The 20001-nt window shown below is 35.2% G+C and overlaps 1 protein-coding gene across 1 annotated transcript in view; it reads right to left on the bottom strand.

The window, feature by feature from the left end:
* ACAD11 (acyl-CoA dehydrogenase family member 11) overlaps window positions 1-20001 on the bottom strand; it is a 56100-nt gene that overhangs the window by 30665 nt on the left and 5434 nt on the right. The window contains exons 2-11 of the mRNA XM_016224365.2: window positions 19230-19329; window positions 16921-17046; window positions 16218-16379; window positions 14262-14426; window positions 7030-7171; window positions 6544-6665; window positions 4607-4713; window positions 3196-3322; window positions 1407-1484; window positions 587-725 (exon numbers count right to left, since the gene is read on the bottom strand). Of these exons, the coding sequence (XP_016079851.2) occupies window positions 587-725; window positions 1407-1484; window positions 3196-3322; window positions 4607-4713; window positions 6544-6665; window positions 7030-7171; window positions 14262-14426; window positions 16218-16379; window positions 16921-17046; window positions 19230-19329 (1268 nt within the window). The remainder of the gene's footprint in view (window positions 1-586; window positions 726-1406; window positions 1485-3195; window positions 3323-4606; window positions 4714-6543; window positions 6666-7029; window positions 7172-14261; window positions 14427-16217; window positions 16380-16920; window positions 17047-19229; window positions 19330-20001) is intronic.

Below are 20001 nucleotides of genomic sequence, written 5' to 3' on the forward strand. Positions count from 1 at the left end.
CTATAGCTCCCCTACCCTACTGAGTTTTCTTTTTTCCAAGCACTTTCTATCTTCAAACTTACTACATAATTTATTTATTTACTATATTTATTACGCATTTTTGCCTCCCTCCATTAGAATATCAACTCCATGAGGGCAGGAATCTTTGTTTATTTTATTCCTTGATATATTTCAAGGATCTAGAACAGGGCTTGACACATAGTAGATAATCTATAAATAGATGGTGAATAAATGGAAAGAGAGTGAGGCTAACCAAAAGGTTTGGAATTCTCTATTCATTCCAACCAGCCATAGAAACATACAATACCCAGTCAGGAAACTGCAGTCCTCACACTGCCAGTCCCTTTGGTGGCAGATCCTGTTCACTAAAACCCTTAACGTCATTATGTTAAACAAAAGAGTAATCAATTGAGAACATTAGATCCTTTTTTTAAATATTTAAATCAAAGTAACTAAAAAGTAAAATTATAGACAAATTTATAAACCAATGACTTCTTGTAGGAAAAACAATCTTGTCATAAAATAGAGAAATTATAAACACTGCTCAAAATATCTGAGAACGTCTGTTTTTAAGTAACATAGTAACCTGGTGCTTGGCAGTTAAAGACATCTGGAGCAAAAAAGCATTTTCCAGTTTCTTCAGCAATCAGGGCATAGTCCACCTGGCTGAGACCGCTTGCCGCTGGCAGAAACAAGTTCCAGAGGCCCTCTGCTTTGGCCATTTCCTGTCGAGGTAATGAATATGCGGACTAATCATAATTTGCGATGACCAAAAGTAGTGTTTTTTTAAAAATAATATTGGCATTTATGCTTTTTGAAATTTAAAAACACTTATGAAGTTAATTGTTTCATTGTATCCTAGTGTGCAAAAACAAGTAGCTATTAATTCATCAAAAATCAATAGTTTCTTAACTTAAAGAAATGACTTTTCCTCTAAGCTTCCTTAGATTTGGCTGAAAAATTAAATTTGTTCAAGTCCTTATTGAATCATACATAGCTCTTACAAAAGCTCCCATGCTTGAGTCTAATTAAGCCAAATAACTACTTTTTGCATTGTGATTTTTAACATATGTTGCTATTTGGATTTGAAAACATGAAATTAAGCCCATGTGAGACAAATGCCTGCCTTGACTTCAGTCTCGATTTAGTGGCTGATGCCAGTGAGCAGTGTTGATGGTGTTTTTCCTCTGAACAGCTGTAAGAGGCTGTCTTCATCACATACCATATGTAAAGCACTATGTAATCTAATTTGTATATTGCAGATGCTATTTTTAACTTTTTTTTAAAAAAGTTATTACTGATATAATTATCCTCTACATATATAACAGTAACAGCACCAACAATAAGATTTTACAAAACTCCTGCATATAAATTTTCCAATGCTAAAGGGTTTCTTATTTCCTTACCTTGAGATTTTCAATCACTGATGGTTTCTTCCACTTGTCTGCTGAATTTTCATTTTGAACATAGAACTCAATTACCTCCTAAAAGTAATAAGAAGAAAAAAGGTCATTAGCTAAAGTTATTGCAAAGTGAATAATGCCATAAACTGTTATTATCCAAGGAAAACATATTTAGGTGAAGCAGCTCTTTCAGAGGCAATTCAATCAATACTATTTCTTTCTAAAACCAGAAGTGTAAAGTATTCTAGAGGCTTGCTGCTCACAAAATTACGCTCCCGCAATATTAGTTAATAGACTCCCAAAATCTTACACCAAAGTCTGAATGTTTCCTTCAGCAACATGGCACGCTAGATGGTCATAGAAACCCCTCCCAGGGTGGTACAACTAAAAATTGCAGGTAACATATTTAAAATAATTTTTAAAATACAGTTAGTAATGCATAGCCATGCTGGAAGGAAATTAAGGAAATTCCTCAGAGGCCAGGAATAAAGCCAGGCTGACTCTTCAGGTATGAGAGCACTGGGGCCAAGTTTGTCTGGGGGATGCAGGCTGATCGACGTCAGCCTGGGCCTTAGTTTTTAAAGGGCCACATAGGGGTCAGGAGGCAAAGCCAAATGCCCCAAACAGGGCAAGAGGGAGGATCAGAGATCATCTCTTCCCTTCATCAAAGCCAGAGTACCTACCTGGCAAAACCTAAGTGGGGGGGAGAAAATATAGTATTTTCTTTAAAATACTATACTCCACTCTGTAAGCAAAGTTAATCTCATGCTAGATCTTTACTAAAAATGTAATATTCATGTAATTTGAGCAATAACACTAACCACCCTGTAAACACATATTGACTGAAGGTTTTTGTCAAAAGAATTTTGGTCTTTTTCAGTTTCCTATTTGGTTTTGCCAGTCTGGCTCTAGACTTCAGAATCCTAGAAGATTAAAATGGGAGTTTACTGTATATCTAGTAATACCTGTTCACAATGCAGATGAACTTGAGGCTCTGAGACTGCTGTGTGCCCAAGACCACCTAACTCATGGCAGACATGGGCTAGGCTCAAACCCTTACCATTTCTACACCAGCGTTCTACCCACACACATAGCCCACCCACCTGCCTTACATATTTTCATAACAGCTTTCCTCTCTTCATCACAGCACTTATCATCTCATATTTAATATCTTTCTTTCATGCTAAAGTATAAGCTCCGTAGGAGAATAAGCCCTGTCCGTCCTGTTCTTTCTTTTACTTTCAATGGCTCTCCAGGTACCTAACCCATTATTAGATTCCTGATAATTAGCTGGTAACGGAATGAATGCATGTACCATGTTACTTCTTTACCCTCGGTGAACTGATTGAAACTGAACACCTTAAAGTAGTAGCATGTAGTAGTGTTTGTGAACAGCTTGCAAAGATATGCAAAATTTTCTGTCTTGTTTCCTCTACAGTTCTCTTAGTTCTCAAAGGGGCCCATTAAAAAAAAAAAATTCTAAGTTATAAGGCCCCCAAGGTAGTGTTTTACTCTAATATACTAACGATCTCAACTTTACAAAAAAAGTTAATATCTTTTGACTTAATTTTAATTCCACAGATTGATCTGTAGCATTCCCTTGGCATATTTTAGAAGCTTGGGATTTTTCAGGATCAAGTCTGTAGCAGCTCAGTGCGAAAGTTAAGAGGGGCATCTTGTTAAGGACTGACTGATTGCAAAGATATGATACCATGGTACTCCTAGAAGCGCAGATAGCAGAAGTAATTCATAGTCCTTGAGCACAAATACATTCTTTTCACACCATACTTGCCTTTTCAGCTGGAAGGATGTACTGTTTCATGAAATGCTTCACCCTCATAAGAACTTCCTGGCCTCTCCTAGTCTGAACAAACAACTCTTGGGTAGTATCAGTCTGTGATGGTGTAGTTCTGAAAGTTCTTTGTGGGGAAAAAAAGTTACGAAGATATCCAAAATTATTATATTTCTGAATATAATGTGAAGCCTTCCCTAGCTCCCCCAAAGTAGTACTCAGAAGGAGTTACCATATATATACATTTTTAAATCCTTACCTAAGGATATGTAGAGAGAGAGGAAGGGGAGAGAGAGAGAGAAAAGAGAGAGAAAAGAGAAGAGAAGAGAGAGAAGTATTGATGTGAGGGAGAAACATCAATTGGGTGCCTCCTGTTTGTATCCCCACCGGGGATCAAATCTGCAACCTAGGTATGTGCCCTGACTGGGAATCTAACCTGAAACATTTTGGTGCACAGGATGATACTCCACCCAACTGAGCCACCTGGCCAGGGCAGGAGTTGCCATATTTGGAAATGTTTTAAGTCTTTTATATTATGGGGTGAATGCAGAATTGCTTTATTTTGAACATCAAACTTTAATGCTTAAACATTATTTGGGGAAAACATATGCTTGGCATGACCTCAATCAATGATCGTTTTGAATCTTTATTGAAGTCACCTGTTAGAATCCCTAAAAAAGGGGCTGGGGTAGGGAAGAAACCAAGGAAATTGAACATAAATCTAATAATTATAAACAAGAACTCTAAAGATAATTATGAAGAGCAACACAGTCAGTTGTTATGTTGTGGAGATCACAAATATTCATCCATGAAGTGAACTGTAAAAACACAATGTCCTAATGTTATGCCATAAGTACCCAGGGCTTGGGCAGAATTTCCAGAGACAGTATCATCCATCAATTCAGTAAGTGGCATATATCACATCACTTCTATGGGAGTGTGGTTGGTAAAGCGTATTAATTATATGCCTCAAAAAGTGCTCCACTGATGGAGACATGGATTTCAAAGACACTTACAAAATAATCTGATTAAAATTTCAGGGCATGTGATGGTAGAAGAGAGCAATATTTCTAAATTTAATATATCACCTTATATAATTTATAATTTTAAATAGGTATATGTAAGTAACAAATATTAGAAGGAAACATTTGAGAGTTGTATCGCTATTCTTAAAAGTTTATATACTCAAGTTGTCAAAAATACTTTTAATCATAAATATGGGTATTTTCTTTATATTTGAAGTCAATTTATTTTCAGGCAGATAAGACATTTACCAAGCAAACTATTGTGATTGGCAGCACCAATCCTGGTGTAAGAAATAAAAACAATCCATATCCCCCTAAAATTTATAAACTCCACATACCCAATAAAGGCTCTAATTTGAATTAGCCAAGGAAATCTATTTTCTTACCTTTTTGAGAGTTGCAATCCAGTTTCTGCCAGAGGTTGCACAATATTGGCAAACTGAAAGCTAGTCTCAGATGCATTATTTCCCAGAAGGTATCTACTATATACTCCCTGTAAGTAAATTAACATAGAGCAATGAAAATCATTGAAAACTGCTCTTCAGCTATCCAGTCTTTGCAGTTTCCCAGCTATGTGAGTCACTAAACTCACAAGGTACCAACATATATATGAGAGTATCATTTCTATTAATTTACATGAAGGAATAATTATTACCCCACACACACTCCCAAATGAAAGAGCCATTGTATCGTGTGGTTAATACACTCTCATCCTAACAGAATTGTAACTGGGAATGAAACCAAACTTGAAAATAAGCTCAGCAGTTACCAAAGATACCAAATTGGCAAGTTATATCACCTATAAAAATCAATGCTTTCCCCCTTCAGAGTGAGGGAAAATCTAAAGAAACCAAAACAAAATCATACCATAAAACCAAAAGGAATGAGATGACCTCTAAGAATATTTTGTCTCATTTTTTGACCCCTATTTTAGGTGAAACTGTCTCCTTTGGAGAGTGTTAGCTGAATGCTAACCAGTTTTTCTTTCTTAATTCTCCATGTTCTGTGCTTCCAAAATAATATATACTCTCCTCTCGCTGCCTCTCCACCAAAACACAATCAACTGAATTTCATTACTTTATTTTTTTATGTAATTCTTCATATAACTAACAGTTTTTCCATTATTTCCAATTTCATGTTTATAGTTAGAATGGAATATTTATAATAATCTCTAAGGCTATTACCACAGGGTGGGGCAAAAGTAGGTTTTCAGTTGTAAGTACAAGAAACACAGAGTTTATTCCTGTATTATTGTTTATTAACTATTGTATTATTTTCCATATGAGCAACTGTAAACCTACTTTTGCCCCACCCTGTATATAATTTATGACGTTAGTTTCAATCATAACTATGTCAAGCTTTTATTTGAAATGAAAATCCATTTTAAATTCAAAACCTATTTGGTATCCTATTTATGGAAACTGATAGATATAGAAACATAGCATAAACCCTGTTGTGAGAAACCCATCCAATCACCTTGATTAACGAACATGGTTAGTATGATTGTAAAATACAGACTGAGACATAACACAGCTATTTCCTAGAAGACGATTTCGGTTGGTCATGGGTGGCATGAACTCTGAGGACAGAGAAATACAACCACAGTTGTCCTTAATCCCTCCTTTCATATTCTCCTTTGTTCCTAAATTCTCTTAGCTTTTCTTCCTCTAGTCCATAGCCCCTTGCCACTGATAACATATTTCAATTTCTTAAATGAATATCCAAGATTAAAAGTACATGGGAACTGAATTACTATAATAAAGAATGCACTTATTTAGATTAAGCTGCAATTTTAAGAAACTGCACTTATGTTCAATTAGTCACATAAATATGACATTAGAAAATGGAAAAATTTACTCATCTATTCAGTCAAAAACGTTTTAAGAGACCACTATATAATAGGTACTATGCTAGACTTTGGGAGCTTCAAAGATAATTCTTTCCTTATCATCACACCTGGTTAATATGTGGATTTATAGTCTAAAGCAGATATCATGAAAAGATTTTAGCTCTTACACTGAATATTCAGGAAATCGCCAATTCTCACAAGCTTTTCTCTTTTAGTCATTATGTCTCTCTCCCTTCCTCCATCTTTTAAGTTTATTATACCAAAAAATGATCACACATTTTGCTACTCAACTTTTTTCCTTGCAAAATTCCTATTCTGTTAATTCTGGATTTGTATTTCACTCATGTCTGGTATTTGTTATTATGAAAAGCCAAATGATGTAAGGGTAAAAGGTATAAAACCCTGGAAGACAGAAAATATTGTCAATAGTACATTAATAAATAATGGTGAAACATGTTAAAAACAATTAATTACCTGTAATATTCCAGCAATCTTAAAAAATGCAAGGGCAAGGAAGAAATTCCAGTTAGGAAAATCAGAACTAATTCCCCTGAAGCGGCAATATATTGAAATCAGTTCTTCCACTGGTGGCATCCCTATTAAAACAGCATGTACTGTAAACTTTAATAAAACTTCACGGTGAGTATTTCAGAATGTCATAATATTGCATATGTTTATAAAATTAAATTAAATAACCATTATTCCACAATAACAAAGCATGCTTTAAATATTGATTTCCAAAAGAACACTACATACAAAGGATTACACATTGTCATAAATTACTAAAAGTGGAATGCTATATTCAGAAAATAAACCAATAAAGAATAAAATGATTTAGAAACATTTTAAAAACAAATAAAAGCTATCTAAAATTGTAATATAACTGCATTTTTAAGTTATGAGGAATAATAAAGATAATTTTATATTAATAGCAATTTAGGCATCATTATGTTTTCATACCTATGTTTTCCTGTAAATAAAAGCCTTGATTTATCATTGGACATGTCCTTGGCCACCAGTACCACAGGGAGAGATGAGCTAAGTCTGACAAAGGATGGCCAATGGTTGAAAGCTCCCAGTCCAGTACAGCGATAACTCGAGACTGTAATGAACAATAAAAAGGTCTGGACATGTTAAATTGAAAACAACTAAAATAAGGAAATAAGTGAAATAGGATACATTCAAAACAATATTTTCTATCAAAAGCAAAGCTGAGACTATAGTTTGTAGTCTTTACCCACAGTGGCACACCTCATTTAACAACTAACTAATTAGCCTTGATTGTGTAGAGTCCTCTGATTCCATTACTGGCCATCAGTTCTCCAGCATTTTACTTTACGCAGCCTAATGAGTGGAGGCAAAAACAGTTGAAACTTCTCAACTGGGAATAACTGTGGTAAAGAAGAAATTCTAATAATTACTTACTTATAATTTAAGAATCTATGCCATAAGTAATTAAGAGTTTGTCTGGTGGTGAATCTTATTACATAACAAATATTATAATCTTATGGCAATAGTAGTTTTTAAAATAAATTATTTCATGGTGTAAATACAAAGATATAATTATTATAAAAGATGCTGTTTGTTTTATGAATTCAAAATCTGCCATTATATAGCAACATGATAAGTCATGTAATTTGGAATCAATAAAACAAAATTTCTTCATTCTACTTTGTAACAATATATTTCAACAAAATATATATTTTTATGTTAAGAAAACAGGACTGTAAATACAGGGGGGAAAGTAATTTGCAAAGTACATGTATAGTTTTTTTTTTTTTTAGAGAGAGGAAGGGAGGGAAAAAGGGAGGAGAGAGAGAGAAGAGACAAGGATTTGTTGTTCCACTTATTTATGCATTCATTGATTACTTCTTGTATGTGCCCTGACCGGAGATCGAACCTGCAACTTTGTTTTTCAGGATGTTGCTCTAACCAACTATGCTACCCAGCCAGGGCTGTATAGTATTTTTGTTTAAATAAAAAAGGTTATAAGTGAATACTCAAAGTTGAAAGGATATACACCAAACTAATAGCAATGGCTGTGGTTACTTCAAGAGACTGAGGAGGGAGGGATGGGGTATAGAGAAGGGAACCTCCATTGGAGTGTTCTGTACAGTGTTCTGGAGAGACATAGTAGGATTTGCCTTTTGAGGGACACTCTGGCTGATATGTTTGAACAGACTGTAGCAGGGCCAGTGAGGATGCTGCAGCAATAATCTAGGTAAGATTATCCAAGCGAGGTAAAACAGCAGAGATCATCTGGGCAGTGTAAATTGTTGGGTTTCATGCCTTTATATAACTTTGTGTATACTTGCAGTCCCTTGCTCCTCTGCACACATTATTGTAGCTTTGTGGAAAAATATGGACTTTGGAATCAGAGAGATCTATATTCAAACCCTAGCTCCACCATTTACTGGCTGTGTGATTCTGGACAAGCCAGTTCACTTCTTGATCCTCAATTTTCTTAGTCACAACATATACCTCCTTGCATAGGGTTATGTGTGACAATTAACTGAGGCCGGTAGTATGTCTGTTTTGTTTGTCAGTTCCTAGCAAAGTACCTGGCACATAGTAGGTGACCAATATGTATTTATTCAGTGAATAAGTACAGAGCCTGGCAATAACAGGCAATTAAAAATTTGTGATTAGGACTATGGGAAAAATTAATCCCTTCCCTCCTCCATGATTTGACTTTATAAGACCTGTCATTGTTGTGGTGATATTGTATGATAAACTTCTACACTAGCCAGATTTGATAAGCTAAAGAAAAACACTGGATGCATTTTTCTCTATCATTCTATTTGTTCTTGTGCTCTTAACATCCAAAGAAAAGATGATGAAACACTTAGGCTATAACTGTTTACCTTTTTCTTGGAGAAAATTGGGAATCCCCTCTAGAGTTACCTTTCAAGACATCTGAAACTTTTTTAGGTAATTACACAAAGCTATAAAACAATGGCCAGTAAGAAAACTGATGGTTAACAAAATTGTAACAATTAGTGTAAGCTAATTAGCAATTTATTAAAATCCTGTCTATGCCTTTTTGTGTACAGAGCTATACAAGCTCAGTGTAACTCCTAGTGATTGAGAGGAACATTTACTGGTTGACCTTGCTGCTAAAAAACTTACTAATAAAATGACTTCTGACAATTTTTCTGAAACCTCAGCACAACTAAATGTTTTTCTTTTTCTTGATTATGTTCTACATTGAGTTTTATTTTCCCATGTATGCTTTTTGTATTATTAAATTTTATTAAAATGTATGGATGTTACCTTCTCAAAACAAAAGAAAAATGCAAGCCAACAGGACAACCAGTAGATGAAGAAGGCAGGGAAGGAGATAATAGAACTTTTAATAAGAAGATGAAACTAGCAGTAAGGTTATTACATAAAATGAAATGCCATAAGTCAAATATAGTTAGTGTAGACAGTAATGTCTGCTCTGAGTTTTCTCTGGACAAAATAAAGTGTGAAGCATGATCAGCCACAATGTTGATAGTGTATGTAGATTAAAGACAAACCAGCTGCTCAAGGGTCACAAATTTTCTTGACAATGAGGCTTAAGAAAAATGTCACCTATCAATCTGCATGAAAGAGATATTACATTATGTAGAGGGCTGAGATGTCTTCAACATCAGAACTTCAAGGTGCATATAATCCCCAGAAAGCAGCTTGTGCTAGGAAGTGACTAGAAAGACAAAAATGAGTCAAGTACAAGGCAACACCATATGCCAAGAGTGGGAGTCTAGATAAGAAAAGCAATCTGAGGGCTTGTATAAAAGCCATTTTTAAAAATTACAGATTTTACAAAAAGGTGAATTTAAGGCTTAGATGAAATTATGCAGCATAAATTTCTCCCAGACCCAGTTAACCTGTCCTCACGGCTATTCTGCAGCAAAAACAGGATGACTCAAGCTCAGCGCTGGAGATTGTGTCAAGTCAAGAGGTGAGAAGATTTGGAAATAATAAGATACCTAAGGACAGGAAACTTTATAACTCTTGTATTACTTGTACACATGCACAGTCAAGAAATTATTAATTCTGCCCAACCGGCGTGGCTCAGCGGTTGAGCACTGATCTAGGATCCAGGCAAACGTGGTTCAATTCCAGGTCAGGGTACATGCCCGGATTGCCGGCTTCATCCCCAGTTGGGGGGGTGTAGGAGGCAGCTGATCAATGGCTCTTTCATCACTGATGTTTATCTCTCTCTCCCTCTCCCTTCCTCTCTCTGAAATCAATAAAGATATATTTTTTTAAAACTATAATAAAAAAGAAATAGTTAATTCAATTGATAATAATGAAGGTAGTTTTTAATGGTTGATCATGCCATATGGGCCAGGCAGGAGAAGCAGTCAGATGAAGTCATAGGGGGTTCCTGGGCTCTAGAATAAGAGCAATCAAATTTTCAGCATCTCAGGAGACATGTAAAGAAATAAGAGAAGTAGAAAGTGAAGAGGGCGTGGTCAAAGAAAGGGGCTTCAGTTTCTAGGTCACTGAAGTTGACCAGTTCCAGTGGAGATGAGAAGCAGTAAATGTAGAAGGAATGGCACAGCACTGAAGTCTATAGGCCTGAGTTCAAAACCTGACTTTACTACCACAGAGCATTTACTAAAGAGAATTTTTAAAATATCCTGTAAAGTTAAAAAGTTGAGAAAACCCAATTTCCATAGCTTTCCTAGGAATACAATTAAAATTTACAACTATGCTTTTCTCCAACTACACTGACATTTTAGAGACAATGGGGAAAATTAAAAAGAAAAAAAAACCACTAAAAATACTGTACAAGTTTTGTTTTCCATATAAATAAATCACTTTTTTCTTCAGAAGTTAATTAATATACAGAAGGCTGCAAGGCAGATGAGTTCTGAAGAACCAGTGTGTGTGAGGGTAGGTGTATATTGATAATGACGAAGGTAATTTTTTAATGGTTGATCATGCCATATGGGCCAGGCAGGATATAAATGTATCCATGCACATATATACATATATATATATACACACACATACATGCACATATATATTTGTTATTTTAAATATATCTGATTACTAATTAATGCAGATGAAATATTTATGGTTTATCTGTTTCTAATGAAGAATATTTGTCTTTCAGTATGCACATAAAACTCCAAAATCTTACACACTTCTCTGCCAGATGGGTAAGATTTATATTTAGAATATTAACAGTATTTTCCAGAACACTGGATTTCTTTTAAACATTTCAGTGAGTGTATTGCACTGCTGAAATACACACTTGAACATGCTTCAGTACTTTACCTATAAGTAAATGGAAAACAACTAGGGATTAGGAAGTTGAGTAATACGCTTTTGTTTGCATGCACTTAGTAACCCTTTACTGTCTAACCACGCACATTCCTGGAAGGTTTACCACTTAAAATTGTTGTCTTCTTTCTTAATTGTTTGGTCTTCTGATGATAAAAATAAAACATGCTGTTTTGCAAAAAAAGAAAAAACCACAAAACCTCAAACCTTTAACATTACAGAAATGTATAACTTTTAAGTCTCCTATAATTTCATCCCCTACAACTATTGTTTAAATTTTAATAAATATTATGAAAAATTTACTTTTACCTTAGTATTTTTCTGAAGAATAGAGACTGTCAGTCTTAGAAAAGAAGAAAAAACAGCAACCTTGAAATCCTCCCACCCGCCCCCCATTTGAAAGGCACACAATGTAAATTTCCTGGCTCTGATAATATACTACAGTTGTTTGAAATCATTTGGGGAATCTGGATGATGGGAACATAGGGCCCTACTGTACTATTTTTACAACTTCTTTTGAGTCTATAATTATTTAAAAATAAAAAGTTAAAATAAAAATTAAGGAACAGAGAGGGGTTAAATAATTTGCTTCAGGGTCACACTGCTAGGGAATAAAAATTAAGCATTAAATATATGAGATGGAAATAGTAACTTTAGTGATCACTAAAATCAATTCCCTCAACATGGATTCATTCAGAAACATGTAACCACCTGCTGCATAAATGAATAAGACACAGCCACTGCCTTAAAGGAGCTCTCAGTCTAATAGTTCCTCGTTTATTGAGGATCTACCATATAGGCTCTAGAGGCAAAGGTAAAAAAAATCCTTACCCTCATGGGAAAAACAAAAAGCTTTCAATCATATTCCTATAAATATATACTGGTAAGAACATTCACCTCCAATTTGTGGAGTGCCTTCATACAAAAGAAACATAGTCTAATTTTCTATTTACTTATAAAATTTTAAAAATGAAGTGGAAAAGACAAACTATTGACTAAATTGAAGTATAAAGTTTTATAGCTCTTCATGCCAGTCCACAGCGGTTTCCCTCTTTGACAACTCTCACTGTTCACGTGTGTGATATACTTTAGTACTTGGGTATATATTGCTCTCATCCATTACCTGAATATCTTTTATCTCCATCGGTATTTTGAACTTATTAAGAATTGTATTTCCTTTTAAAAAACATGTGTCAGAGTACATAATTGGTGATGAATAAAAGCTAGTTGACTTGTACTCTGCCAACCATATGTTACTTCCATAAAAAATTAGCTGTAATATTTATAGGAGGCAGAAATTGATTAAACTTGATTTAACCAGTAATTATAGAATTACTGGATAAAAGTAGAAGATATCTTACTTGTTACTATATAATCCTAAAACATAAAAAGGTAATGATAAAGGTAACAAATTAGTAGCACAGCTAAATAGCTTAAAGCTGTGCCACTACCAGTTGTTTCTTTTTTTTAAAAAGAAATTTCTCTCCCCAGCTATTGAATATTCTGCTTGTCTAAAGGAAGATGACACCTGTTTGTCAACTTTAATCCTATAAGAAGTTATTTTCTAATGTGAGATGAAATATAAAGAGAGGATAACTTTTTGGTACTTACTGTACCTACTTTCAGCATATTATGTTAATCCTAAAATGTAAACATCTTGGAAGATAATACGCAATTCAGGAGATCTCGGTCTGCATTTTTCCTTCCTTGCGTAAGTGGTGAATAGAACAGAATTATAGTTATGGAACACATAGAGGGCTCAGACTTTTTCAAAAATAGGCTCCTAAAATAATAATGAATCCAATGATATAGATCAAATAGAGGTCAGATCCTGCTATGTTTTAAGTTATAAGCTTTTATAATTTTTCCAGGTTATAAATTAGCATTTTCAATTCTCCTACTCTACACTTAACAAAGTCAGAGTTCAGAACTCATTAGTGCCATTAACAGGTTACACATACACATATATAATTATGTATACATAATTTTAATATCCAAATTTTTCTAGGAAAAATTTTGTCTTGCTGGTGAATGTGCTCACATCTGTTTATACTGTATTTGAACTTTCAATTATGATAACAATGCAATTTATAATGCTATTTTTCTCCTGTCCTTTTCCTATAGGGAAAAAATATAAAAACCCATGAATTTAGAGCAGCTCTTCCTGCCCTAAAACATCTTAGCATTCTGAGAAAACTAATGAGCCCAGAAAACGTTTGTCTAAGAAGCAGGATTCAGGGAACTGTAAATTTTTCACATTAATGTCAGAATGTTAAGGGCCAAGTGTCTTCCCAAAGTACAGGTAATGAGAGGAGAACTGAAGTCATCTCTTCACTCCCATCGTCTCCTCTAATCCTAGGCCTCCCTGTCAGTGCCCAGTGGAGGAGGGTTACAGTTTTTATTGGTTTGTACTCTTTATAAAGACTACTCTGTGCACATTAAACAGAGCAAGCTTACGTTAATCTCCTGCAATTCTTTTCCATGTCTCAAAAGGGGCTTTTGGAATCCTTCCCACTCTGAGCTTATAATAATCAAATTTAAAATTCTTCACGAAATAGGAAAAAGAAATACAAGTGAACCAGAAGAAAAAACATGAACATGGATAAGCTAAATATTTTTAGAAGAAAAATGTCTCTGAAGAAAACAGCAACATACATGTAAGCTCCCAAATCCTATTTAAACAGTAAATCAGATACCACTCAGGATTAGACCCATCCTTAAAGGTAGGCAGCTACCTATGTCAGAAGATCTGTCGGACTCATTTATAAAAGTTTGAGTGGTGAAGACAGTTCTGAATGTAGGGAAAGGTGGGAGTGGGTTGGGCTCCTCCAGCACTCTGGGAGGAACATCTACTTAGTACATGTGTCTCCTATCAGACCCACTTAATTTATTGTAAATGTAGCTTACAGTACCTCTTTAGGGTGGAAAACTATGTTATCTAGCTTGAAATCTCCATGAATCAAATTTTCTTCATTGTCATTATCTGGCAAGTTTTTCATTAGCCAGTCAGAGAGCTGGTTCATGGCAGGAATGTCCTGATGGGCTGCAGCTTGATATTGCTTTGTCCAGGTTGATACCTAGAGGTATATAAAAAAGAAAAATGACAGAGCTAAAGGTGGAACGTAAGATCCAGTCATTCTAAAAACAAAATTCAATTATATCAAAGTTGGTTATATTTTTAAATGCTCAAGACAAATGGCTGTAAGTGATGCTAAGACACTAATATCAGCCTAAAAACTTAAACACTTAAGTCTTTCTTCCATCTAGCTCCATTTTACTTACATAGATTTTTATCACACACACACAACACTGGCCTAGGAATCAAGAGATGTGGGATCTTGTTTTTATTAAGCAACTATTTTGAGGAAGAAAAAAAAATGCACACACACAGATACAAATAGGTTTAGAAAAATAAATTATGGAAGAGTCACAAGCAACAATCCCTGAAAAGGGAAATATGTGGGCTAAAAGAAGAAGGGAGGTTTTATTTTTCATTTAAATACCCTTTCTTATTGACTACAGAATCTTCTAAATATATAATAGGTATGAGAAGTGGAAAGACTTATTGTTCTTAGATTCGAATGTAAACAAATTAACCTATTCTCAAAGTGCTCCATCAACTGAGACCATATTATTTATCTGCTTATATCTATCTCTCCACTCCCCAAGGTAATCTCTGTTCAATTTCGTGCAGTAAAAGATCTTTATGTTTGGAATCATATAGACCTGGGTTTAAATTATGTCTAAGCCACTTACTTGTGTTTTGACACCTGTAAACATGTATCCCCATCTGCAAAATGGGAGTAATAAAACCTATGTCTTAGGGCTTTACAAAGATTAAAAAAGAGACATAATACTTATGTGGCTGTTACAAAGATTAAAAAGACCTGGCATACAGTGAGTACTCTCTAAACCGTAGTTCTTCTCTCTCTCCCCTCAACCCCGTCTAAAAGACATATGTACAAAGGAAACCAGTCCCACACATATCTGGTCTTGCTGCTCCTTTGATTTTAAGTGCCCCCCACCTCTTCCCTATCACTCTAGATTTTTCTCTTCCTAAAATACACAGTATAAGATATATCTCGCCCAGGAAGCTTTCCCACTTAAGCAAGGGCATACTGCTATCTATCGTCTGAATGGAGCAGCTCTTGTGATGAGTACCAAACGACTTACTACTAGATTACATACTCTTTTATACCATTTTCAAGTTTCATGTAAGTAAGATTCATTCTTAAAATGACCATAGTTCCTTTGGGGAAAGGACTTATTTCTATTTTCTTGATATTTAACACAGTACTTAGCACATATTAAACAGTCATGCTTAATATCTGTTAACCTAACTTAAAAAGGAAAAACTGTATAAAAAATATGTTGGTAAATTAAGTGGAAAGGCTGAAACAGCTTTAAATTTGCATTCATGTACATTCTGTCAGTTACAGAAGCTTGCTAAACAAAACCTGATCTAAGAATATAAAATTATTTTATGCTTAAAACAAGTCAAACTGAAGGCTGATATTAAATGTTAGGGCCACCCTGGCCAAGTGGCTCAGTTGGTTGGAATATCGCCCGTCAGCCAAAGGTGGTGGCTCAATTCCTGGTCAGGCACATACTCAGGTTTCGGGTTTGATCCCTGGTTGGGGTGCATGCGAGAGGCAACCAATCAATGTTTCTCTCTCTCTCTCTTTCTCTCCTTCTCTCTCTCTTTCTCTCCCTCCCTCCCTTTCTCTAAAATCAATTTTTTTAAAAAGTATTTTAAATGTTAGAGCCAAGTTTCAGAAAAGCATAAAGTAATAGGTTTTTATTTTGACTAATAATGAATATTATTTCCAAGAACTTGAGAAAAAGAGCTCTGTATATGGATTCCTTACCTGTCTTTTACAGTACCCAGCACCTATACCATATCCTTCCAGATGCAATGACTTTATATTCAAAGAATGTAATCGAGCCAAGGTTTCTATCACGGCCACATATATGGCTGAACGTTCTGCTGGGCTAACTCCAGGAATTGAGAAATCACGAAAAATTCGACCCTATGGAAGCAATTACAATAGATAATTTAAAACAAATTGAATATTTTCATAGTAACTCTTTGCAGAGTCCCCATCCTCTATTGCCTACAAAACATAGCAGGATAACAGTTTTGCAACCAAAACCAATACTTTGTAGAATATGCTAGAAAAACATTCATTTGTGAAACATGTCTAATATAAGAGTATATATGACAAAGGAAAAATATGAAGATATGCCAAGATGAACTTACAGGACAAAAACAACTCTCAAGTTATATTTTACAAAAGAAAAATCTTTTAAACAATTTAAATTTATCTTTTTTAATAGATTGATTTTCACTTTGTTGTTTTTTTCCCCCTACCTTCTGGACAGTTTGGTTATTACTGTTACATATAGCTCTTTACTGACACCTAGAGGAAAACACTGTGCTCAAATTAAAAGTTTAAACTTGCAAAACAAATGAATTACCTAGAATGCTGATTAATAAACTATCATTTATTAACATCTAATTTCTTAATTGAAAACAAAAGCAACAACAAAGTAAATTAAGTGTTAATTTACCTGCACATGTTCCATCACGTAAAATTCTGTTCCAATGACAGAAGCATCGCTGCAGTACAATAGAGGCTTGGGAACAGGGAATCCAATAGAAAACAAAGCTTTCTGGACTTTAAATTCTCTATCAATCTAAATAGGGTGATAAATTATTAAAAATCAGAACAATATAAATTTAATAACTATTTGTGAGCTAACATTAAAGCTAGAATTTAATTTTAAAATGACCCAGAGGATAACAATTTCCTTATTACTTTCCTTAAATGTAGTCTTAGTTCAATTATTATCATCATAAATTAGGCCAGCAATGAAATATGATAATTTTATTAGACTAAATAGGATAGGCATATTCATGGGACTTCATCCTGGCTCTGGCAGTATGAAGGCAACAGATCCTGACCACAATATTTCACAGATATTATCATAAACATCTCTTTGTTCTCAGCAGTTCCCTGATCACTGGCTCACTCTGTCTCTCTCATGTCTCCCAAGGGGGCTCGGGCAAGTCTTTATTCTAATGCTTTGGGCACAGTCAGCTACAGGATGCTGAGGGAGGCCAGTGGGTATTGGCAGAAGGAAAAAGCAATGGCTCCTTCTGGACATCAAGGGAGGTACTTCTTTCCAAGGTAGGGTTACAAGGATCCTTCCTGGTAACTGAGGCTGCTGTAAAGCTCAAGATAACTATTGGGAAATGAGGCAATGAGAGGCAAGCTGGTACTGAAGCAGGAACTCAAATAAAATAGTGAGAAGAATGGGCCTATCACTCAGGACCTGAGGACATAGCTTATAAAACTGTGATACTGACTCGTCTGCATGCAAAGTCTCCTTGTTCCAGACTCAGGCAGTGGTGACTGACTCCTCCTGAGAAGAAACCATGCAGCTCACTTTGACAGCAGGGATAAAGCAGCTGCCGTTGCAATAACTAGAGCAGGGAAGTGATTGAACCCAGGACCGAGGTGAGAGAAGCCAGTGGTGCCAATGGCTATAGAAAGAAGTGTTTATAACCATCCTGCAGCTGGAAAATGGGAGTGGTTGGGATAGGGGAGGGGACAAAAGCGTTAGGGAGTCACAAAGTGGAAGACAGTGTGGGAGCACTGCTTTTTTTCAATGCAGACTTGAGAAAAATAAAAGGACTTGAAACAAAGTACTCTAGATCCTTGGGCTGAGAGCATTATGTTATGTTCTAATGTCTTATGGTAGGATGCTACCAAAAAGAAAGTCAAGTAGAGCTGTTTATTGGGGCATAAATCTCAGGAGAGGTAGGGATTCTCCTTCAGCCATGCCATGTTAAGGCTAAATAAAAGTTACCTAACTTGCCCTGGCCAGGCGGCTCATACACCAAAAGGTTGTGGGTTTGATCCCAGACTGGGGGCAAGTGGGAGGCAACCAACAGATGTTTCTCTCTCACACTGGTGTTTCTCTCTCTCTCTCTCTCTCTCTCTCTCTCTCTCTCTCTCTCTCTAAAAATCAATATAAACATATCCTTGGGTAAGGATTAAAAAAAAGCTATCCAATTTTTTTTTAATCTTAAGCATCCAAGTTACTTCATGTTTCTGGGAATCTGATATGGGCTCAAGGAAGTAAAAAATCAGCATTTTTCATTACTGTGATACTAAGCCCACCCTTCAATGGACTGGGAAGAAGCTGGGCCTGGGAAGCACCTGTTACACATGATTATAATAATAGTCTAATTATAAATATTAATGTTCTCCAGGACTTTGATTTCTATCTTTTGCTATTTTCTTCTCTAAAAATTCACAGATAATGTTTTCTGAAAACAGAAAGACTCAATTTAAAAAATCTTTTATAATTCTCACTAAGGCTAGTATTTAGAGAATACTATAAAATGATTATTTAAATATTTCTTTTTATCATCAAAGATCAGGGGATTGTTATAGAAAATATTTTAGAATAATTCTATGAACAGATATTGTTATAAGATATAATGTGCTTTTAAAAACGTAATTTAAATATACAACCAAAGTACAAAACATCTATAAATGAGCAGCACTGAAAATATTCACTAGATGACTATATTTCTGGTCAATTATACAGGAAGGAATAAAATCCACAAGAGGACTGGGTGTTGTCCAAGATTAAGACTCTAAAGATAGACTAAATTTCAGCTTCAAGTCCTTTTTCAAAATAAAAACAGGAAATATAATTCAAGTGAAATTTTTATCTAAGAAATAAAATTCATTTTCTATTATTAATGATCATGAGATGACTTTTAAAAGCAATTTAAATTGTTTTTGTGTGTATAAAATGCATTTATTTGTCAATAGGGAATGTATTATAGCATTTGTATACCATACCTTATGTGCTTTAGGGAGAAGTGAACCAGGTGGTTTTTTTCTGAGTACATATTTTTGAAAGCCCTTCTGGAGATAAAAGGTTGGATTGGACTGTCCTGACCTAGATAAGAGAAAAGAAAATGTCAATTACAAAGATATATTTTCCTTCATCCCCAACTCCTGCTGAAATGTCAGAAGAAACACAAAATGAAAATACATCCATTTCAATGTTGGAAAGCCAAGAGTGGTGCTACCAGAAGTTTAGAAGATGAGTTTTTGGATGATAAAAAGCAGATGGCAACACAGTGGCAGCTGGAGAGTCTATGACCCACATAGGTAGAAGACAGGACCTTACGGCCGGCAAATCATGAGTCAGAAGTGTCCAATGCCCAGATCTAAGTAAAGAAAGGCCGGGAGAAGAATGGCTGTAGGTGATCAGTCAGAAAATGAAAGGATGCTGGAACAGCTGGGTTAGTGTCCCTTCATCTGCCATTGGAGAGATAACGCCACATGCATCACCAAGGTTAGCACCCAAGCACAGCTCTCCACATTGGGAATTCTGATAAGTGCTAGAGTGGATAACTGGACTAATGAAGTAACTAGTGGATAACTGTTCAGGTAACTCACAGACACCAGGGTGCTGGCTTTCCACACAAGCTGAACAGAAATTCTCACAGAGACTAAGGAAATACACTCTAGGTACCACACCCAAACCATCCAATCTGCACCTTCATTTACAATATGAGCAGTTGAAAATCACCCAACTTTTATAGAACACAACAGCATGAAAGAG

Source organism: Miniopterus natalensis, chromosome 15 (genome assembly GCF_054644295.1).
Source record: "Miniopterus natalensis isolate mMinNat1 chromosome 15, mMinNat1.hap1, whole genome shotgun sequence".
NCBI classification, from domain to species: Eukaryota; Metazoa; Chordata; class Mammalia; order Chiroptera; family Miniopteridae; genus Miniopterus; species Miniopterus natalensis.